Source organism: Pristiophorus japonicus, chromosome 7, assembly GCF_044704955.1.
Source record: "Pristiophorus japonicus isolate sPriJap1 chromosome 7, sPriJap1.hap1, whole genome shotgun sequence".
In the NCBI taxonomy this organism is placed as follows: Eukaryota; Metazoa; Chordata; class Chondrichthyes; family Pristiophoridae; genus Pristiophorus; species Pristiophorus japonicus.
In genome coordinates, this window is record NC_091983.1 from 162,801,804 (window position 1) to 162,826,845 (window position 25,042).

Genomic DNA, 25,042 nt, shown 5'->3' on the forward strand with positions numbered 1-25,042 from the left:
AAGGGGGAACAGTTTGTTGTCCCAGTGCCAAGGTCTGTGGTCAGAGTGATAATACGTTGTTCAGTCTATAAATGTATGCCATCGGGTAAAAACTGGGAAGTAGCACGCAATCTTGCATGTTGCAAGAAGGTCCAAATAATAAAAAATACTAGATCTGGACTGTATGTGGAGAGAACAGAAAGCCCTCATCCGGTGTAATAAAAGATGGTCTTTGGTGACGGGTATTGACCCTTCACAGTGCTTGGAAATCTGGTATTATCATTGATGTGTTCCAGGAAATTATGGTACAGTGGTTCAACATTTAGTCAATGTAACTCATTTCATAGGTCAATCTAATAATCCAGTAACCTGGCGTTGACATAATTAGTTATATCAGTAAACTTGATTGTGTTTGTGCTTTTCTGCCATATGAAACAAGAATTGGAAAACAGCTCAATTCAAGACCACATCTTGTTTAGTCCCATTTCAAGTCCAAAAATAGTTTCCTTTGTTGTTTGAAACTTGATTTTGCTGCCTTGAAACACAAAAAAATATGTATATGGATTATTCGGTGTCGTGGTAATAATCCGAACAGTTTTAAGAATGTGATTTTTATTTTCACGTAAAGAAAAAATCCCACCAGCTACGATTTATTAGTGCACTCTGGTTTTCTCTGCATAGCATGATCCAAAATATATTAATGCACAACCTCCCACAGTTCAGAGTAAAAGCTCTTGCCAGTACAGTTGGTTGTTTATTCACTTGTGGAAACAACTGTCATACATTTGGGTCTTCTATATTTGTGGAACATAAGAACATAAGAAATTGGAGCAGGATTAGGCCCCTTGAGCCTGCTCTGCCATTTAACAAGATCATGGCTGATCTGATCATGGACTCAGCTCCACTTTTCTGCCTGCTCCCCATAACCCTTTATTCCCTTATCACTCAAAAAAATCTGTCTACCTCCACCTTAAATATATTCAATGACCCAGCCTCCACAGCTCTCTGGCAGAGAATTCCATAGATTTACAACCCTCTGAGAGAAGAAATTCCTCCTCATCTCAGTTTTAAATGGTTGGCCCCTTATTCTGAGACTTATGGGCCCAAATTTCCCCAGGAATTGCTCTGTTTTTTTTGGAGCAACTTGATTTTTCTGGAATATCTTTTTAGTTGCAATTCTGGCCATTTAATTTGCGCCAGTGTAAGTGAGTTAGTTAGATTTTTTTTTTAGTTTTTTTTTCAAAAGGGGATGTTACCAGCCATTTATGCCTGTTTTGGCCATTTGAGCAAGTTTAGCCAGCTAACAGTTACTTCAAACTAACGTAGGCCAGCGTAAGACGGCACTCTTGTACGTTCAGAAAAATCTTGTGGTGACTTAAGAAATCAGCGCAGGCAGCCAGAGATAGTGGGGGGTGGGGGGGGGGAAAGGGACCTTGCAAAGCACTAAACACCTTCACAACAACAATAAAGAAGCATAAGTACATTTAAAGCACCAAGCACTAAACAAAGCAGTACATTTGCACCAAGCACAAAAAGTAATAAGCAATCAATCAATCAATAAATAAAAAATAGAAGTCCAACCTTAGGGAACTCAGCGGGCCACCGATGAGGGAGCCCATTCGGCCAGGGCTAGGAACGGCGTGTTTCGGGCCCTGCAGCACGCACTCACAGATTCGGCTTGCCAAGAGCTACTGCACATCCGCGCAGACTCTAGCGTGCATGTGCAGAGGTCCCGGCACTGTTCTCAGCACCGGGACCTGGCTCCGCCCCCAATCCACTGGGCCACGCTACGCCACCATCGAGGAGAGGCTGGGGAATGGCCAGAATCGGGAGGAAGATTTTCGGCGCGCTTGGAGGCGGACAAAAGCGGCGCACCTCGGGTTAGGGCGCCAGTAAAAGGGGTTGGGGAAATTTGAGCCCATTGTCCCCTAGTTTTAGTTTCCCATATGAGTGGAAATATCCTCTCTGCATCCACCTTGTCGAGCCCCCTCAGTATGTTTCGATAGGATTACCTCTCATTCTTCTGAACTCCAGTGAGTATAGGCCCAATCTACTCAACCTATCGTCATAAGTCAACCCCCTCATCGCCGGAATCAACCTAGTGAACCTTTTCTGAACAGCCTCCAATGCAAGTATATCCTTCCTTAAATATGGAGACCAAAACTGTATGCAGTACTCTAGGTGTGGCCTCACCAATACCCTGTACAGTTGTAGCAGGACTTCTCTGCTTTTATACTCTATCCCCCTTGCAATAAAGGCCAACATTCTGTTTGCCTTCCTGATTACTTGCTGTACCTGCATACTAACTTTTTGTGTTTCATGCACAAGGACTCCACGTCCCTCTGTACTGCAGCACTTTGCAATTTTTCGCCATTTAAACTATAATTTGCTTTTCTATTTTTTTTTCTTCCAAAGTGAATAATCTCACATTTTTGCCCACTCACTTAGCATGTCTACATCGCTTTTCAGATTTTTTGGTGTCCTCACAGTTTGCTTTCCTACCCATCTTTGTATCATCAGCAAACTTGGCTACATTACACTCAGTCTCTTCATCCAAATAATTAATATAGATTATAAGTAGTTGAGGACCCAGCACCGATCCCTGTGGCACCCCACTAGTTACTGTTTGCCAACCAGAAAATGACCCATTTATCCCGACTCTTTGTTTTCTGTTAGTTAGCCAATCCTCTATCCATGCTAATATATTACCCCCAACCCCGTGAACTTTTATCTTGTGCAGTAACCTTTTATGTGGCACCTTATCGAATGCTTTCTGGAAATCCAAATACACCACATCCACTGGTTCCCCCTTATCCACCCTGCTCGTTACATCCTCAAAGAACTCCAGAAAATTTGTCAAACGTGATTTCCCTTTCATAAAACCATGCTGACTCTGGTTGAATTGTGCTTTTCGAAATGTCCCGCTACTGCTTCTTTAATAATGGATTCCAGCATTTTCCCAAAGACAGATGTTAGGCTAACTGGTCTATAGTTTCCTGCCTCCTTGATGTGATATATATTTGAACTTCAGTATTCCAACACTCTTAGTTAATTAGCACTCAAACTAAGGTTTGATGCTAAGTATTTGACTTGCACTCTCAGGTTAAGGTTTGGAATGTTCTCCGACTTCTGTTGTGTAAAATTGTATAAACATCACATATTAGAAATTTAGCCTATGTCAAGGCATGTACTAAGATGCCAGATAAGAGAAATGAGGTAATAGATTTGCGCCAAAAGTATTTCTCCACCACATCAATGATTTGGATGAAGGAATTGAGTGTAATATCTCCAAGTTTGCAGATGACACTAAACTGGGTGGCGGTGTGAGCTGTGAGGGCGATGCTAAGAGGCTGCAGGGTGACTTGGACAGGTTAGGTGAGTGGGCAAATGCATGGCAGATGCAGTATAATGTGAATAAATGTGAGGTTATCCACTTTGGGGGCAAAAATGTGAAGACAGAATATTATCTGAATGGTGGCAGATTAGGAAAAGGGGAGGTGCAACGAGATCTCGGTGTCATGGCTCATCAGTCATTGAAAGTTGGCATACAGGTACAGCAGGCGGTGAAGAAGGCAAATGGTATGTTGGCCTTCATAGCTAGGGGATTTGAGTATAGGAGCAGGGAGGTCTTACTGAAGTTGTACAGAGCCTTAGTGAGGCCTCACCTGGAATATTGTGTTCAGTTTTGGTCTCTTAATTTGAGGAAGGACTTTCTTGCTATTGAGGGAGTGCAGCGAAGGTTCACCAGACTAATTCCAGGGATGGCTGGACTGTCATATGAGGAGAGATTGGATCAACTGGGCCTTCATTCACTGGAGTTTAGAAGGATGAGAGGGGATCTCATAGAAACATATAAGATTCTGACGGGACTGGACAGGTTTGATGCGGGAAGAATGTTCCCGATGTTGGGGAAGTCCAGAACCAGGGGACTTTGGCCCCAAGTTTCCACATGATTTGCTCCTGATTTTTAGGAGCAACTGGTGTAGAATGGAGTATCTTAGAAATCGGAATTCTCCACATTTAGTTTTCTGCAGTTCTAGTCAGGTAGAACAGTTTCACTTTGGAACAGAATTTATTTTCAAAAGGGGCGTGTCCAGCCACTGACGCCTGATTTGAAAGTTTCCACAGTGAAAACGTACTCCAAACTAACTTAGAATGGAGTAAGTGAAGATTTTTGTACGCTTGAAAAAACCTGTCTACACTTTAAAAAATCAGGCGCAGGTTACAAATTAGGCATAGGGAACGAGATGGGGGGGAGGGGGTGAAGGGAAGTCATTAAATTCTGCAATCAATCCTTAGTTATACTTATACAAATATTATACAAATAAATCCAACCTGAATAAAAATTTATAAGCAAAGAAAAGATTAAATAAACCATGTTCCTACCTGTGTGAAAGTGCTTCAGGCAGGCCTTTCAGGCAACAGTGTGGCGTCAGTGTCTCGACGGCAGCGGCAGGCAGCAAGCAGCCTTCGAGCTGAGCTGCGGTGCTTGAGGCAGGCCTTCATTCCCCGCGAAGATGCAGCACCCGGACGGACTTGAGGCCATTCGGCCATGGGATTGCAGCGGCGTCAGTGGCTGGCCGGGAGCTGAAGAATGAACACAGGACACACGCAGCTGCAGATTTTAAATTCTTTAGGCCGTTCGGCCACGCTTATGGGGTGGCGTCAGTGGCTCGAAGGCAGCCAAAGAATCAGGAGCGGACATGAGGCCATTCGGCAATGGGATTGCAGCGGCGCCAGTGGCTGGCCGGCAGCCGAAGATACAGCAGCAGCCTTCGAGCTGTGAGGGGGACTGACTGAGGCCATTCGGCCATGGGATTGCAGCGGCGTCAGTGGCTGGTCAGGAGCCAGAACAGCAGCAGCCTTCGAGCTGTGAGGGGGACTGACTGAGGCCATTTGGACAAGGAGAGGCAGCCACATCGACATCTTTATATTTAAATTTGCAGAATGGGTGCACCACATATTATGCAATGGTTTGCTTCCTCATGCAAGAAATTCTTTGTTCTTGGTGGAAGTTGATCCATTGCAAAGTTGAATTGGCACTTTTATTTCTCCAAACACACAGTCCTTAATTTGCAGGCACCGGTTCTGCAGGTTTAGCAGTGAAAAGCTGAACTCACTGATTTCAGCAGGTGATTTATTCAGCAGTGCTGCTAAAAGCACTCCCTCACACACAGAAATATCAAGAAAATTAAAATACAAGCCTTTGTAAGGGTCCAAGAAACAAATATTCACTTTTTCTGCAGCACTTTTAAAAATGGCCGAGTGCCAATGTTTACTTCAGACTGCGCGTGCGCGAAAGCTCCAACGCGCACGCGCAGGGTTGCCGGCACCAAGAAGCCTCATTTCAATTGTATCCGCCCCCTCCTACTTACAAAATCAGCGCGAGTGGTAGGCTCCACCCCCTGTGCGCCGCGCCAAGCAGACATCGAGCTCGAGAGTACCGCAGTTTTTTTCCGGCACCGTTTTCGGCGCGAAAAACAGGCGCCCAGCTTTGAGGTGCGCCTTTTTCGCTGCGTGTGGAAACTTGGGGCCGTAGTCTTAGGATAAGGGGTAGGCCATTTAGGACTGAGATGAGGAGAAACTTCTTCACCCAGAGAGTGGTGAACCTGTGGAATTCTCTACCACAGAAGGTTGTTGAGGCCAATTCACTAAATATATTCAAAAAGGAGTTAGATGAAGTCCTTACTACTAGGGGGATCAAGGGGTATGGTGAGAAAGCAGGAATGGGGTACTGAAGTTGCATGTTCAGCCATGAACTCATTGAATGGCGGTGCAGGCTAGAAGGGCCGAATGGCCTACTCCTGCACCTATTTTCTATGTTTCTATGTTACTGCAGTTGTACAGAGGCTTGGTGAGGCCTCACCTGGAATATTGTGTTCAGTTTTTGTCTCCCAATCTGAGGAAGGACGTTCTTGCTATTGAGGGAGTGCAGCGAAGGTTCACCAGACTGATTCCCGGGATAGCTGGACTGACATATGAGGAGAGACTGGATCAACTAGGCCTTTATACATTGGAGTTTAGAAGGATGAGAGGGGATCTCATAGAAACATAGAAGATTCTGATGGACTGGACAGGTTAGATGTGGGTAGATTGTTCCCGATGTTGGGGAAGTCCAGAACCAGGGACACCGTCTTAGGATAAGGGGTCGGCCATTTAGGACTGAGATGAGGAGAAACTTCTTCACTCAGAGAGTTGTTAACCTATGGAATTCCCTGCCGCAGAGAGTTGTTGATGCCAGTTCATTGGATATATTCAAGAGGGAGTTAGATATGGCCCTTATGGCTAAGGGGATCAAGGGGTATGGAGGGAAAGAAGGAAAGGGGTACTGAGGGAATGATCAGACATTATCTTATCGAATGGCGGTGCAGGCTCGAAGGGCCGAATGGCCTACTCCTGCACCTATTTTCTATGTTTCTATGCTTTAGTACTTCGGCGGGGATTCCATCTGTTCCTGAGGCCTTACTGTTTTTCAGTTCAGCATGATCTTTCCCGTGTGACAAATCCAAGAAAAATTTAGGGAGCAGCATCAACCTCTGTACATGGCTTTCTTTGACCTCACAAAGGCCTTCAACTTGCGAGTGATTATGGAGTGTCCTTCTCAACTTCGGCTGCCCTCAAAAATTCCTCACCATCCTCTGCCTGCTTCACGATGACATGCAAGCTGTGATTCTTACCAACTGATCCACTACAGATCCAATACAAGTGCAGACCAGAGTCAAGCAAGGCTGTATCATCGCACCAACGCTCTTCTCAATTTTCCTCACTGCATGCTTCATCTCGCTCTTAACAAGCTCCCCGCTGGAGGGACAAGTGGGAAATTGTTCGACCTCCGACGCCTGCAGTCCAGTTCCAAGGTTGCTCCAACCTCTGTCATTGAATTACAATATGCAGATGACGCTTGAGTGTGGGCACACTCTGAGTCCAAACACCAAACCATCGTTGACACCTTCACTGAAGCGTACGAGAGACTGGGCCTCACATTAACCTTCAGTAATTCAAAGGTCCTCTACCAGTCTGCCCCTGCGAAACAGTACAGTTCCCTGGTTATCAAGATCCACGTTGAGACCTTGGACAGTGTGGACCACTTCCCATACTTTGGGAACCTACTCTCAGCAATGACGAAGTCGAACACCGCCTTCAGTGTGCCACTGCAGCCTTCGGCTGCCTGAGGAAAAGAGAGTGTTCGAAGACGAGGATCTCAAACCCGTCACCAAGCTCATGGTCTACAGAGCAGTAGTGATACCTGCCTTCCTATATGCTTCAGAGACACGGATTATGTACAGTAGGCACCTCAAAGCACTGGAGAAGTACCACCAATGCTGCCTCCGCAAAATCCTGCAAATCCATTGGCAGGATAGGTGGACCAACGTCAGTCAGCGTTGTGTCTCAGGCCAACATCCCCAGCATCGAGACATTGACCACGCTCGACCAGCTCCGGTGGGCGGGCCACATTGTCCGCATGCCCGATGCTAGACTCCTGAAACAAGTACTACTACGAGCTACGTCACAGCAGGCGAGCCCCAGGAGGGCAGAGAATACGCTCCAAGGATGCCCTCAAAGCCTCCTTGAAAAAATGCAACATCCCCACCGACTCTTGGGAATCCTTGGCCCAAGACCGTTCAAAGTAGAGGAGGAGCATCCGAGAAGGCATCGAACACTTTGAGTCTCCATCGGTAGCATGTGGAAGCCAAGTACAAACAGCAGAATGAACATACGACAAATCAAGCATCCCATCCACCCGTCCCTCCAATCACAGTCTGCCCCATCTGTGACAGAGACTGTAGATCCCGCATTGGTCTCATCAGTCGCCTTAGAACTCATCTTAGTGTGGAAGCAAGTCATCCTCGACTCTGAGGAACTGCCTAAGAAGAGGAAGAAGAAGACAAAAAGATTGTTTTGATGCCATTCACACTATTTGAGTGAATTTACAAAATTGTGGTTACTTTTCCTGTATTTTGTAAGCTTTATTCGAAAACACATCAGTTTCCACATGTACGCTGAGACACCCAGCTCGACACCATCACCATCTCTCTCGACCCCTCCACTGTCTATAAGTTGTCAGACTAATTGTCCGACATCCAGTCCTGGACCAGCAGAAATTTCATCCTACTAAATATTGGGAGGACCAAAGCAGTCCCAGGGTGCAGTAGGCACAATTGCCGACATATTTAAAGGGAGGCTGGAGAATCTTAGATCGCAGTTGTCAGTGACTGCCACAGTTGCATGCAGAAAGCTGCGTTAGTGGACACTTTAAAGCGGCACTTTTATGTGAGTTAACCTTTTGGTTTCAAGGTCAGTAAGAGATTTCAATGGGGGCAATGCTAGTTAGGCAGCAAATCATGCTGGTTGCTATTGACAGGTGGCTTCAAGCTGGAAGGCTCATTGTCCATGGTTTGCAACAAAATCGAAGAGGTCGCAGACGTTTGGGGAGGAGGCCTTACCCCCCAATAGGTTTACAGGGAACATCTCCCATACCTCCACATTTCTGATGCGCAGTGTGTTCAAAGACTGCGCTTCAGAAAAGAAGTGCTGACAGAGATATGCCAGCTCCTACAGGCAGACCTACAGCCTACCAGTTTCAACAAGACTGCGCTGCCTGTCGAGGTGAAGGTTACAGTGGCAATGGCCTTCTATGCCTCTGGCTCGTTCCAGGCTGCAGCAGGGGACATATGCTGCATTTCGCAGCACTCCACATATTACTGCACTCGCCAGGTGACAAGGGCACTGTACGCACGCAGGATGGACTTCATAAAGTTCCCAATGAGCAGGGACAACCGGAATGAGAGGGCTATAGGTTTTGCACGATTTGCAGACTTCCAAAAGATTCAGGGTGCCATTGATTGTACACACGTCGCCTTGCGAACACCAACACAGAATGCAGAGGTCTTCGGAAACAGAAATGGATACCACTCCCTAAAGGTTCAGTTGGTCTGCGACCACACTCAGAGCATCCTCACAGTCAATTCCCGCTATTCAGGGAGCACACATGATGCTTTCATCTTCGGTGAGAGCAGTGCATCACACATGTTTCAGCAACAAAGTCAAGGTCAGAGCTGGCTTGTCAGGGACAAAGGATACGGCCTGGCCACCTGGCTCACAACCCCCCTCAGGAACCCTGCCACAGAAGCCAAGTGACGCTATAATGACAGCCATGTAGCCACCCGCAACATCATTGAACAGACAATTTGCATGCTGAAGCAGTGTTTCCGATGCCTGGACCGCTCTGGAGGCAGTTTTTAATACTCCCCTTAGTAGGTCTCCGAGTTCGTTGTCATGTGCTGCATGCTACAAAATGTAGCCATCATGACAGGATATAAACACTGACTGCAAAAGCTTCTATAGATATGTGAAGAGAAAAAGATTAGTGAAGACAAATGTAGTCCGTTGCAGTCAGAATCAGGTGAATTTGTAATGGGGAACAAAGAAATGGCAGACCAATGGAACAAATACTTTGGTTCTGTCTTCACCTAAGGAAGACACAAACAACCTTCCGGAAATACTAGGGGACCGAGGGTCTAGCGAGAAGGAGGAACTGAAGGAAATCCTTATTAGTCAGGAAATTGTGTTGAGGAAATTGATGGAATTGAAGGCCGATAAATCCCCAGGGCCTGATAGGCTGCATCCCAGAGTACTTAAGGAAGTGGCCCTAGAAATAGTGGATGCATTGGTGGTCATTTTCCAACATTCTATTGACTCTGGATCAGTTCCTATGGGCTGGAGGGTAGCTAATGTAACCCCACTTTTTCAAAAAGGAGGGAGAGAGAAAATAGGGAATTATAGACCGGTTAGCCTGGCATCGGTGGTGGGGAAAGTGTTGGAATCATTATTAAAGATGTAATAGCAACGCATTTGGAAAGCAATGACAGGATCGGTCCAAGTCAGCATGGATTTATGAAGGGGAAATCATGCTTGACAAATCTTCTAGAATTTTTTGAGGATGTAACTAGCAGAGTGGACAAGGGAGAACCAGTGGATGTGGTGTATTTGGACTTTCAAAAGGCTTTTGATAAAGTCCCACACAAGAGATTAGTGTGCAAAATTAAAGCACATGGTATTGGGGGTAATGTATTGACGTGGATAGAGAACTGGTTGGCAGACAGAAGCAAAGAGTAGGAGTAAACGGGTCCTTTTCAGAATGGCAGGCAGTGACTAGTGGGGTACCGCAAGGTTCAGTGCTGGGACCCCAGCTATTTACAATATACATTAATGATTTCGACGAAGGAATTGAATGTAATATCTCCGAATTTGCAGATGACACTAAGCTTGGTGGCAGTGTGAGCTGTGAGGAGGATGCTAAGAGGCTGCAGGGTGACTTGGACAGGTTAGGTGAGTGGGCAAATGCATGGCAGATGCAGTATAATGTCAATAAATGTGAGGTTATCCATTTTGGTGGCAAAAACACGAAGGCAGAATATTATCTGAATGGTGACAGATTAGAAAAAGGGGAGGTGAAACGAGACTTGGGTGTCATGGTACATCAGTCATTGAAAGTTGGCATGCAGGTACAGCAGGCGGTGAAGAAGGCAAATGGCATGTTGGCCTTCATAGCGAGTAGATTTAAGTATTGGAGCAAGGCAGTCTTACTGCAGTTGTACAGAGCCTTGATGAGGCCACACCTTGAATATTGTGTACAGTTTTGGTCTCCTAATCTGAGGAAGGACATTCTTGCTATTGAGGGAGTGCAGCGAAGGTTCACCAGACTGATTCCCGGGATGGCAGGACTGACATATGAAGAAAGACTGGATCGACTAGGCTTATATTCACTGGAATTTAGAAGAATGAGATGGGATCTCATAGAAACATATAAAATTCTGACAGGATTGCACGGGTTAGATGCAGGAAGAATGTTCCCGATGTTGGGGAAGTCCAGAACCAGGGGTCACAGTCTAAGGAAAAGGGGTAAGCCATTTAGGACCGAGATGAGGAGAAATTTCTTCACTCAGAGAATTGTGAACCTGTGGAATTCTCTACCACAGAAAGTTGTTGAGGCCAGTTCATTAGATATAGTCAAAAGGGAATTAGATGTGGCCCTTACGGCTAAAATGATCAAGGGGTATGGAGCGAAAGCAGGAATGGTGTACTAAAATTGCATGATCAGCCATGATCATATTGAATGGTGGTGCAGGCTCGAAGGGCCGAATGGCATACTCCTTTAGACACTATGTGCCAGTCTTGGGCACAATGTCTGCAACAGAGACCTCCTGTGCAATGTCCCTCCATGTGTGTTTAAACACAGGATGGAGTGGTCTGCCCCCCCCCCCCCCCGCAAGATGGAGTGCGGGCCATCTCCTCTCCACTTCACCGACTAAGGCCTCACTAGCCTCCCAACTGAAGCACTTGGCACGCTGCCTTCCCTCCTGATCCTCCATCTCAGCTGAAGTGGGCCAGTTTAAATGCGCATGCGCAAAGGAAGTTGCTGCGCCCTGCATTTGCATCCAGAAAAGAAAGCAAGAGGGAGAAAAAAACCAATGCGCATGCGCAAAATGGCCTCCTTCACCACCAAAAGCTTTGGCTCCATGGCACAAAGTCAATCGTGCAACTCCTGACTTTACGCCAACACTCCTCCAGATTACTTTTTTCCTGAAAATACATGACAAGGGTGCAAACTATTTTGAGGCACAAACTTTTGCGCTCCACCCAGATTTGCGCCCCGATATGGTAAAAGCCAAAAATCCAGCCCTCAGGTCTTTGATTCTGCCATGAACTCCATTCCCTAGCCATGAACTCCATCCCTCTCCCTGGCAACTGTCTGAGGCTGAACCAGGTTTGTTTGCAACCTTGGTGTCGTATTTGACCCCAAGATGAGCATTCAACCACATATCTGCTCCATCACTAAGACTACCTATTTCCACCTCCGTAACATTGCCCGACCCTTCCCCTACATCAGCTCATTTGTTGCTGAAACTCTCATCCATGTCTTTGTTACCATGACTTGACATTTCCAATGCACTCCTGGCCAGCCTCTCATGTTCTGCTCTCCATAAACTTGAAGTCATCCAAATCTCTTCTGTCTGTGTCCTAAATTACACCAAATCCCGTTCACCCATCACCCCTGTGCTCACTGACCTATATTGGCTCCTGATTAAGCAACGCCTTGATTTTAAAATTCTCATCCTTGTTTTCAAGTTCCTCCATGGCCTCGCCCCTCCTTATCTCTGGAATCTCCTGCAGCCTAACAACACTCAGAGATATCTGTGCTTCTCCATTTAAGGCCTCTTAGGCATCCCCGATTTTAAACACTCCACCATTGGCAGCCGTGTCTTCACCTGTCTCGGCCCTAAAGCTCTGGAACTCCTTCCCTAAACCTCTCCACCTTGCTTACCTCTCTTCCCTCCTTTAAAACGCTCCTTAAATCCTACCTTTTTGACCATGCTTTTGGTCATCTGCCCTAATATCTCCTTATGTGGCTCGGTGTCGCATTTTATTTAATAAAACTCCTGTGATGTGTATTGGGATGTTTTACTATGTTAAAGGTGGTATAAAAATACAAGTTATTGCAGAAGAAAACTGCAGTCAAATTTACTTTTTAATTGAACAGAAAGGAATAAAGTTGAGATAATTCTGTATTAATCCCTAACTGGCAATGTATAGATATAAATTACATTTGTAGATGTACATTTTGCTAACTTCAACATTGTAGGTAGGATGATCGATGTCAAGAAGAAGCAACTACAGTGACCTTTATTCTTGGAGCATATGCAAAATTCTCCATGGTTACTGTAACTACAGATTGAATCTACTCTGATATGAAAATGACTGTGTACTCAATAGATTGTCTTTAGACATGACTATTTTAAAGAAAGTGGCTCTCTTTTTGTAATGACGTCAGGGAGTTTTACCATTCAGATTTTTGCCACTAAGTATGTTAATGCATAGTTACTCTCTTAATCCTTATGTAGCTTTGGACATTATCTGTACAAGATAATATCTAATGTTACTTTTTGTAGGATTGTGTGTAATTTTCATTCCTGAGCTACCTTTTCTTTATCAGGAAAGGATTATGAGTAAGTAGCCATTATTATGCCAGGTGAAAAATTTAAGTGTTTTGATCAAGTCGGTAAAGTGGGTCATTATTTCTATTCCAACTGTAAAATCTTTTGATTTCAAAGTGATTCCTAATACATACAACTTTACAAAAAGCAGAAATGAATCTGGGGACATAATCTGAATTAGTGGGGTTTTATTTACTGACCAGCAGTATATGCACGAGGGCTTACGTCAGTAAGTAACCCAGGAAATTGCGCTTTGTTTTTTGATTTGCCTTTCCTATTACAGGCCAGGTCAAATCGCTCTCTTCCTGCACCATCATTGCTGTCGCCACACTCCAAGCTGAAGCTCTCAACTAGTGTGGGTGCTCAGCTGTTATCGCAGCAGTCGCTGACCTCACAAGCTGGTGAGTACTGTTTCTAATTTGGTTATAGTTTCAGGTTTTCACTTGCTTTTCTCTTATAAATTAAACATACTGTTGCTGAACATATGTATGTATTTTATAATAAATCATGTACTCCAGAACACAGACCAAAAGCTGCTCTTCAATAGAATGGGAATATATGCAAGATTCTGTCCTTCTAAGAATAGAATTAATTTTGAAGATGAATGTCAGTTGTAAGGAAATTATCTATACAAGAGTGCTAAAGTAGTAGTTCATATTAACTTCAAGTCATGCTTTTTGCTGTTTAAATTTTAGAAACTGTGAAGATGTGTACATTTGCCTACAGATGATGTAAACTGAAGAAATTGTTTAAAAAAAGTTAAAATAAAATACATTGAGTGAGCAAAGAACTGTTTAATTGCAAAACATACCTTTCTGTTGCCATTTGATTACATTTTAAGGTTGATAGCTGTTCAGACTGCTAAATTAATGGTACACATGTATTACATTGCGTAATCATTGTAACAGATCTTCTATTGATGTAATCCTATTTCATGTAAAGCATTCCAGACTGAATAATTAGGGAGTGTTGAGCCAGCCAGAAAATATAGCCAATCACTACTCCTCTTTGGACCTCCTGTTTGTTTAATAGATTTAGGGTTAATTAGGGAAGATTGTAACAACTGACTTTGAAGTAATAACATTCAATAATTGTACATTTATGTTGTAGCATCTGGCTTAAAAAAAACACAACTAATTATGGAATTGGATACGAATGTTTATTAATCAGTGGCAGATTATATGTCCGGAATGGTTAAATCTCTATTAAGGAAATGTGTGAAATGAGGAACCAGATATCATAGTGTCAACATTTCTGTGGAAATGTTGGGAATGAGACAGCAAAATGTTCAAATTAAATTAGTTTTTTTTTTCAGACTACATCAGGTCAGAGCAGATGAACATTAATTTGGACATCTGCATGCCAATATTACAAACCAACACAAATTATCCAAATTTGATATGGATGTAGACGATTTAATTATTAAATTAACTTGTTGTGAATACTTAATTAAGATGTTATTTCTGGAACCTATTCCCCTCTCCCAGTTTTCATGCACAAACTATTCTTCTTCAGGTCAGGACTACACATGTGTGAATGTCTCCATATATTTTGTTAATGTTGTAAGCAGCCGTCATTCACATTAACCAGGTGTGTGCCAGGTGTATGTTGAGTCATTCCATATTTGGATGTTAGGCTGAGATATGATTTTATTGTTGTGGCTGCTGCACCCATCCAAACGAGTGGCAAGTATTCCATCCTGACCCCTCAAAGCCTTGCCACCATCTCCAAAGCTCAAGTCGGGAATCTGATGGAATACTCACCACAAGCCTGGACGGCTGCAGCTGCAACAACACTCAAGAAACGCAACACCATCCACGATAGAGTAGCTTACTTGATTGGCACTCCCTGCCACTAGATTCAAAATCCAAAGCAAAAAGAGAAAATGCTGGAAACAGTCAACACCATCACTCAGCATTTGTGGATAGAACAGATAAGTTCATGTTTCAGATGTAGATCCTTTCTGCAATGAAAACAAGTTCATTTCTATTAGTCTCACTTCATAATTTGATCTCAAAGTCATCTTTGATGTTCTTCAAAATCTCCCCACCACGTTAATGTCATCCTTAACAGCTGGTGGCTAAAATGGCACACTCAAGGAAGATCTATATGCAATTGCAATTACTTATTTTGACCTATAGTTCAATGCCAGGGGATGCATCCCAGTACTTGATTAGTTAAAAAGAAAAAACATGAATTATGGAAATCTGAAGAAAAAACATAAAATGGTGGAAATGTAAAGCAGGTCAATTAACATCTAAAAGTGAGAGATAAATCAGTATTTTGGGTGGGACCCTTCATCAGAACACACATCCCAGAATCATCCTTCACACTTTTATCTGAAATCAATTACTTCTCAATGTATGTTGTCCATTCCTATGGCCGTTGTATTCTGTAGATGAACATTGATTGCATTCAGCATAGGAATACCTTGGTTCTTTGACTGGAAATTATCTTTCATCTGTTACACATTTAGCCACCAGCCCCTATCTGTCTTTTTCAAACTGAAAGTTAGGTGTTTAACATTTAATATTGTTCCAAAATGATTTTACCATATTGATTGTTGTACCTATTGATTGCCCTGGGAAAAGAACTGTTAACATGAGCCACAAAACTGCCTAATTCTGAAAGAAAGAAGAAAGGCAGACTTGCATTTATATAGTGTTTTTCATGACCACTGGACGTCTCAAAGCACTTTACAGCCAATGAAGTACTTTTGGAGTGTAGTCACTGTTGTAATGTAATTCTGCACAGAATTGGCAATGTAATTCAGAGAACATCTATTGTGGGAAATGGAAATTGTCACACTCAAGAACTAGAGATATTCTTCTGAAGTTAGAGGTGAAAGATCTTGTTATGTCAGACAGAAGGCACTTTATTCTGCATGTAACTGTACTATAATCTGACATGGGAGTGCTTGATGATGTCACTAGGGACCAAAATTGGAAAGTACAGTACTAGCATCGTCAGCTTGTTGAGCAAAAACACATTTTTTGAAACTCATGATATCCTGGAGAGGGACCTGCCAGTTACAGAACTGGTGAACATAAGACCCTTTGGGCTAGACTTTCCACTTTCAGGCTAAGGGCAAAAAAAATGCGCCTTGTTCCAGCAATGCGGGACCTATCACCTGTGCTGATCGCCGGTTCAAGGTCCATTTTTTTTTTTGCGATTTTTCACTCTGCCTTAGCCCAGCGATTTCAAATGGGCAATGTTATTTCTCAGCGATCTCCTGATCGCCCAAAGAAAACGGAATTGAATTGTAAAAAAAAAACTTCCCTAGCAACACATTACTGCGCATGTGCCGGTTGATTTTTTTTTTCAGGTTGATGCTTCTTCCCATGTTTTGAGAGGTCAAGGGTCTTCACACATGCTCAGAAGCTCTGGGTGGGTCTGGGAGAGAGAGAGAGGAGAAAGGAAGCAGGTCATAAAGGCTTATCCTAATTACAGATAAATTTAAAGAATGGAGGGAGGTGCAAGAAAGAGAAGGGCCAAACCCTTCAGCAAAGAGGCAAATGAGGCCCTCGTAAATGCTGTCAGCTCCAGGTGGGAGGATCTGACACGGGGTGGGCAGGGGAAACCTCCACCCCGTGCAGATCGCAGGAATTGGTCTGAAATAGTCGACGTAGTCACATCGGCCTCCAATGAAATGCGCACACCGGACCAGTGCCGCAAACGGTGGAACAGCCTACTGGCAGCTGCGAGAGTAGTTGAAATTTATATTTATGTATTATTTAATCTAAATAGTAACTAGAATCTGCAATGTTATTGGGTTACATTTAAACATAACTAAATTTTACGCAACCCAGCATAAAGTTAAATGTTCACTTGTTCACTTGTTATCATTACTTAACTGTTCCCTTTCCATTCTTTCTGAAATGGCCACTTGTTGTCATGACTGAAATGGTCACTTGTTGTCATGACTGGAATGGTCACCTGTTATCATCACTGAAATGGTCACTTGTTGTCATGACTGAAATGGTCACTTGTTGGCATGACTAATGGTCACTTGTTATCATCACTGTAATGGTCACTTGTTGTCATCACTGAAATGGTCACTTGTTGGCATGACTGAAATGGTCACTTGTCATCACTGAAATGGTCACTTGTTGTCATCACTGAGATGGTCACTTGTTGTCATGACTGAAATGGTCACTTGTTATGACTGAAATGGTCAATTGTTATCATGACTGAAATGGTCACTTGTTATCATTACTTAAATGACCACTTGTTCTGTAAAATGTTTATTTCTTCTTGTAACATTTTGGGGATTTTGAGGGAAGGGTGGGTTGGTGTGGGGGGTTGGAGGGAGGGTGTTGATCATTAGTTCTTTGTTAATAAAAAATTATTTTTCTACAACTTTTGAACCTTCTCTCTTACTTACATAAATTTTACAACGTACAGTTCTTTCATGCAGATTTGTTTGTTTATTCTGTTTCCCCAAGGAATATCATTCAGTAACTTCACTATGTAAAAGCTATTTAATAAATAATTCCAATATATGCATAAATAAGGTGATAATACCTATTTATATTCCCTGTCCCAAATTTCTGAGTACAATTTGCATCAATTTTACTCTCTAAATAACTCAGAACAATTCTCCACCCTTCCTTAAAGGCTAAAAATTGCGTCCGTAGTGCCCATTTCCCTCTCTAAGGCCCTGAAAAAGCAACTATTTTTGAGCACTCTTTTGGGCCTTGCATCGGCCCAGCGAAGTGCATGCTAAGTGTTGAAATTTGGGATGGGCTTTGTGTGGGCGATCATCTCAGCGATCAAAGTGGAAACTTGGGGGCCTATTTTTTCCGGCGATATTTTGGGCCTAGTTTCCACTTTTTGCTCAAAATGGGCAATAGCGGTCCATTTTGGGCCTTAGATGGGCGATGTGAAGTGGACAGTCTAGCCCTTTATTTTTTCTCTACTTGTGTGTCCAGGGTTTTGGGCAGAGCATATTGGAAGTGTATTCTGCTGAGAACATGAGTTCCTGTCAGGCCTAATTTAAATAATGCAAGCATGTAGAGCTGCATTATTACAGGCCCACTGCAAGGTGGAAGCCTAGGTGCTTGCGCAGTGATGCTAAGGGACATACCACAAGGAGTGAAGTTAGGAAACACTTCTACACACTATGGGCCAGACTTTCCACATTGTAAAATAGCTCTGTTTTTTGGTGTTATTTCTGATTAACGGATGTTTTTTTAGGCTGAAATAACCCCCAAAAAAAGGCCTAAGTTTCGCCAAAGTGCATAAATACCTCAGTTTTTAAGGACGGAGCTAAAAAATGTTTGCCTTAAAAATAAGCCCTGTTGTGCGCATGCCCAACACTCGAAGCATTTAGGTTTCCAGAGTAACGCAAGGCACAGTTGCAACTCGGCAGAGATTTCAGCCACCGTGTTACAGAAACATTTTATAACCATAAAGTTTAGATACACATAAACTACCTAGGCAACAGGAACGATTTTGGAAGGAGTGGCTGATTTCACCCATTTCCGAATTTTGAATTAAAAGTAATTTTAAAACCGAAGCTGCCTATTAGAACTGTCTCAGTGTGAGCAGCAGAATCTCTGATCTCGCCCAGGACAGGTCAGTACGGTGCGCTGGTTCCTTGGGCTGCTGTACTTCATCTCCCTGCTGCCGGTGGTGGTGTTGCCTCCTCAGGTCGGGTCGGGACGGCATGCTGGTTCCTTGAGCCAGAAATAGGATCCCGCCCAAATACGGGCACAGAACAAAGAAATCTGAGGTTTTACTTCACCCCTGGCTATGATTCTGTAATGGAGAATCACTCTTTTCCATTCTTGTTCAACAAAGGATGAAATCATCACTATGGGTTTCCTGGGTTTTATATCGTACCACTGCCTCTGTTGGCCTGGCAAATGAACCAGCTGAAGACACAGAATAGAGAGTATTTATCATTCCTATATAAAATATAGGTTTTGTTCCCTCCCAAAACTTTAACTTTTAGCTCCGTTTCCCAAGATGAACCGATTATCGCCAATTTCCATCCGACTCCACTAGGTAAGGCAAGCTTTTTAAAAGTGGTATTTAGCACTGTCCTTAAAAATATCCTTGTTGGGGAAACTCAAAAAAAAATGGTGTTATCGTTGGGTTTGACCCCGAGTGACATCACAAAAACGGTACTCAAAAAAAAAATCAGCCCTTATTTTTTACGGTTACATCACTGGTAAAACTAACAAAATGGACCTAAATTTATTTAGCTCCTAAAAAAAACATTTAGCTCCAAATCGTGGCAAATTTCAGGCCCAAAGGATGGTCGAAGTTTGGAACACTCTTCCACAAACTGCAATTGATGCTAGGTCGGTCTTAAATCTGTCAATCGCAGATTTAAAATTAGTGTTAATCAGTGGGTATCAAGGGATATGGGGCAAAGACGGGTATATGGAGTTAGGTCACGGATCAACCATGATCTCATTGAATGATGGAACAGGCTTGAAGGACTAAATGACCTACTCCTGTTCCTATGTCTGCAGAGTACTGTGGTAAAGGACACATTTCCCTAAAATTTGTGGACTAGGCTTTACTTATAGTTACTTGCAATACATCGTAACAGGAGTTAAAATTGCCAACTGTAGAGGTAAAAAAACATAGGTATGGTGTGCAACAGCAACATTAAAGGGTCTAGTGTCGGAAGGGCCCCCAAACAGAGCATAGCTCAACAGCCCATTGCTTTTTGTTGAAATATAGAAACATAGAAACATGAGGTCCTAACAATACAATGTAACTTAACCTGAAAATATTACATTTTTGACAAAAGGTCATCGACCTGAAACGTTAACCCAATTTTCCTCTGCTGCCTGACCTGCTGAGTATTTCCAGTATTTTGTTTTAATTTCAGATTTCCAGCATTAGCAGTATTTTGCTTTTGTTAATTTTTGGGGGTCTTTACTCTAGATATTTTATGCAGGTTCAGAATCTCGGGTTACTCCCTCAGGCAACTCATCACTCCAAAATGTAGAGTGTACTGTTACACCTACCCAATATCACGGTAATTTGTAGACAGCCAACAGATTAAACAGAAAACCCTTGTTAATCCAATTTATTTTACGAATTATATCACCTGCCCTTGAGCAATTTTCCTCGATTTCAGAATAAGTACTCCGTTAGACTGCAGGTTAAGCTATGAAGTGCCAAACAAATGTATTAAATAATAAATGTATAAGTTAGAAGAAACAATGATACACTATAGATTTTCATTAGTTATAGGCTCAACTATGCCTCCTTGCAAGTTAGAAAACAACAGTCAGCTCCATCTGCTCCACTAAACGGCAAAATAAGCTGGGACAGACTCAAGGTTCCCAGTTATCAACCATCCACAGTTGCCCTTTTGCCTGTCTAAGATTATACCATAATTTTAACAAGACAGGCTGAGAATTACATATTTTTCAAATAATGACAGGGACAAATAAAATTGTGAGCTACCAATCAAACATATAATACCTATATTCTGCTGTTTTGTGTATGCTGGGTGATTTTCTGTGAGTGAACTTAGTTTTTAATTCCATATGTACTGTGATCAAAAGAAAGACATCGTAGACAAAAATACTTTTTTGTCACAAGTGTTTGAATAGATTATCACTTCTCATGATTATAGTGAGTCTCCCTGTTACTAACTTGGGTTTATCCTAATGGTGTGCAGACGACACTTTTCATTTCAAGAGTGAAATTGAAATTTCAGTTACTGAAGAAAAACAGCAGTAATGATTTCAAAAATAATTTTGAGCAATTTGATTGGGCCAGTTTTATTGATAGACTTCCCTTACTGTTTCTCACTGTTAAGTGTCAGTTTTGCTCAGTGGCAGCACTTTTGAGTCAGAAGATCATAATTTCAAGCCCCAGTCAACAATTTGATAATTTAGGCTGATATTCAACAGGTTACTGAGGGAGCATTGCATTTTCAGAGGTGTAGTCTTTGGATGAGATGTTAAACCAAGGCCACATGTACCTGTTCAGGTGGATCTAAAAGATCCCATTGCACTATTCAGAGAAGAGCAGGGAAATTCTGCTGAAATCCTGGTTAACATTTATAACTCAACTAGTACCACCATAACAAATTAATTGGTTATTTATCTCATTAGCCGTTTGTGAGACCATGGTGTGGACAAATTGTTGACTACACTTCAAAAGTAATTCATTGGCTATAAAGCACTTTGGGATATACCAAGGGCGTGAAACGCACTATATAAATGAAAGTGCGCTCTTTTTTCTTACACATAGGTCTAATTTACTGCGGTTTTATAAACTTGTACAAATTCTGTATGTGATTGACAGCAAGACTGGTCGTATACAGAGCATGCTAGCACTTTGTCTGTCACCCCCACCGGTGTCTCAATAGAAAAGTATTGCAAACCAGGACACAATATTAGGAACCATTAATGCCATTGGCCAACTAACCATTGGCTACCTTCAGCCAATTTCTTATCTGTTTCCAAGTTTTATTTGAATTCCCACATCTTTAAGCTGAAGTAGTAGCCTTTAAAGTGGTCATAGGAATTTGATTTTTTTAATTTGTTCCTGGGATGGTAAATATTGACAAAGTATGGTAATAGAAGAAAGTAAGATTTGGTAGACAGGAAGTGTACGCAGATGTAAGATTTTTAATAAGAAATTGATAAATGTTTAATTTTTTTACTGAGTTTTTTTTGTGACATGTGAATGCATTGCACAGGACTGTGTGTCAATTTTTTCACCAGGCTCATCGGTTATGAGTGTGTAGTTTCCATGATTTGTATGCTTTCTATTCAGTTATTTTCTTCTAGTATGGGTCTATGATTCTGTAGCTGGACTAAGAAAACCAGATTTAGTATGTAAACACTGGTAGTTGGCCAACGGACACTGGTCTCCCAGGATCAGATCTAAATAAGTGCCAATACGCAACCAGATTAAGAGGTTATTCAGTAGTAACTATCATGAGATTATCTGGCCTGGGTTTATAAAACCTCTTGTCATTCAGGTTACCTTTAAAAAAAAAATGACTATGTTTCCACTAATCAGAAGCAGGATTGCTTGCCAGAAACTATGAAATGATTTTGCCTTTATAAAATATGCATAGTATATCTTCAGTTTTTAAGAGTTTTATGAAGGTATCAATGGACCTATGTGATTGCTGACAAAGAGTCATAGGTTACTGTTTTATATCTGTAGGCATGTTATACCCTGTAGCACATATAATTGCAGATCGCCTGCATTCTTGCTTGAGACATTCGGAATCTGGAACTTAGTTACTGATGCTTACCACGGTCCTACTCTAGCCTAAACATGATAGCTGTTCATCCATCACGTCATTGTCTTGGAACTTATCCATAAGCGGATATAACCACTACCAGCTTCTTCCAACTATTACAATTCAGGAATGTCACTTGTGTCTTATTGGCAGTAAGGCCCTGCTGTTAAAGAGCATTTGAATGGGATAAAGAGTTCATTATGGAGCTCACAAGTGTATTGCGCATGTGGCAGTCAAGAAAAAAAGCCCTGTTAGAGGAAATCATGCTACTTAAGTAAGTGAATATGGTCACTGATTCCACTGTCTTGGATGGATCTTCATCTATTATGATGTTTGATGGAATAATTACACATCCTAGCGAATGCCCTTTCATCTTGTTCCAGCTGATCTGGATGCCTCTTGGTCAAAAATTCTTAGAGCTTCGATGAAGGTGTCCACAGTTTCAACCGAGACCTTGATGGCTTTCTCGATCCCCAGATCTATAGATCTGGTCCCACATCCATTTTTTTGTTGTTGATTTCATGATGTTGTCAACAACTGGCAAGGTCCCATACAAGAGATTAGTGTGCAAAATTAAAGCACATGGTATTGGGGGTAATGTATTGACGTGGATAGAGAACTGGTTAGCAGACAGGAAGCAGAGAGTAGGGATAAACGGGTCCTTTTCAGAATGGCAGGCAGTGACTAGTGGGGTGCCGCAGGGCTCAGTGCTGGTACAATACTCATCAATGACTTAGATGAAGGAATTGAGTGTAATATCTCCAAGTTTGCAGATGACACTAAGCTGGGTGGCGGTGTGAGCTGTGAGGAGGATGCTAAGAGGCTGCAGAGTGACTTGGACAGGTTTCGGTGAATGGGCAGATGCAGTATAATGTGGATAAATGTGCGGTTATCCACTTTGGTGGCAAAAACATGAAGGCAGAATATTATCTGAATGGCGGCAGATTAGGAAAAGGGGAGGTGCAACGAGACCTGGGTGTCATGGTACATCAGTCATTGAAAGCTGGCATGTAGGTACAGCAGGCGGTGAAGAAGGCAAATGGCATGTTGGCCTTCATAGCTAGGGGAATTGAGTATAGGAGCAGGGAGGTCTTACTGCAGTTGTACAGGGCCTTGGTGAGGCCTCACCTGGAATATTGTGTTCAGTTTTGGTCTCCTAATCTGAGGAAGGATGTTCTTGCTATTGAGGGAGTGCAGCAAAGGTTCACCAGACTGATTCCCGGGATGGCAGGACTGACATATGAAGAGAGACTGGATCGATTGGGTATGTATTCACTGGAGTTTAGAAGGATGAGGGGGGATCTCATAGAAACATATAAAATTCTGACGAGACTGGACAGGTTAGATACAGGAAGAATGTTCCCGATGTTGGGGAAATCCAGAACCAGGGGTCACAGTCTAAGGATAAGGGATAAGCCATTTAGGACCGAGATGAGGAGAAACTTCTTCACTCAGAGAATTGTGAACCTGTGGAATTCTCTACCGCAGAGAGCTGTTGATGCCAGTTCGTTAGATATATTCAAGAGGGAGTGAGATATGGCCATTACGGCTAAAGGGATCAAGGGGTATGGAGAGAAAGCAGGAAAGGGGTACTGAGGTGAATGATCAGCCATGATCATCTTGAATGGTGGTGCAGGCTCGAAGGGCCAAATGGCCTACTACTGCACCTACTTTCTATGTTTCTAATACGGTTGTGACGAGAACATAGTCCTGACATATTCCGTATTAAACTTAAAAAGACAAAGAAAACTTTCTGTCAATATAGACCCTTTCATCGTCGTTGGGTCAAAATCCTGGAATTCCCTTCCTAACAGCATTGTGGGAGTACCTTCATCACACTGACTGCAGCGATTCAAGAAGGCGGCTCACCACCACCTTCACCAGGTCAACTAGGGATGGGCATTTAATGCTGGCCTCACCAGTGACACCTACATCCTGTGAATGACTTATTAATTTAATTTTGGTAGGGATACCTAGAGATTGTAATAGGACCCATAGGTTCTCTCTGTTTAGGCTGTGCTAAGGAAAACCATGTCTACAAGCGGCCTAACCAGTAGTACTTAATTTCTACAAGTACTTGCTGTAAACTCAATCTAATCTACTTCCTGAGCTAAGACATTACTAGCTTTAACAACACACAACTCCATAGCTGTCAGCTGTGAGACTGTAAGCTGACTGTGTACTGACCCCTGTAACTGGAGCCTAGTGGTTATGGTACTGGTCTAGCAATCCAGTTCAAGAGGCAACAGCCAACCTGATTCAGACAGAGAGAAGATAAGTAGAGAATACGAAAAATATAATCTGATTGATATCTTGCATGGACAGATTATGTTTTGAGTTCAATATTAAAATGGCCCACTTCCCCAAAACTGTCATCATGAACAATAGAAACACACTTCTGTTTTCCCTCCATTAAGAAAAAGACCAATCAACAGGCTGAGACATGCCGTTTTCTATGCCTACAACCAAAATGGATTTTGTTGGAGACTGAGAGAAGCATTTTAATTGTTTGGCTGGCTAAATGCTACTGATGTATCCTGGGTAATTATATACAATGCACGTGCTCACACTGCTTCCAGCAAACAGCCACTGCTCTGGGTAAAAGTATCAAGTCCTAGCCTAGCCTAGCTCAAATCTTTAGTGACAATAGTAAAAGACAATTCAAACAATGAATGTAATCACATTATTGTGAGATATGTAATTTTTATGTATTTTTTTTTATTTTTCTAAATCCTTATTTTGGACTAAATAAATTCAGCTAGTGAGAAAAGTGGTGGACAGAAATTTTTAAAAAGGCATTTTGAATGATTCGATTAACCTGTTAACAAGCTGCTTC

General features: G+C 42.5%; 1 protein-coding gene across 3 annotated transcripts in view; it reads left to right on the top strand.

Moving 5' to 3' along the window:
- Positions 1 to 25,042, top strand: part of ahi1 (Abelson helper integration site 1) — a 378,816-nt gene that overhangs the window by 239,854 nt on the left and 113,920 nt on the right. For all 3 annotated transcript variants that reach the window (XM_070885487.1, XM_070885489.1, XM_070885490.1), the window contains one exon: positions 13,258 to 13,375. In XM_070885487.1, coding sequence (XP_070741588.1) covers positions 13,258 to 13,375 — 118 coding nt within the window. The remainder of the gene's footprint in view (positions 1 to 13,257; positions 13,376 to 25,042) is intronic.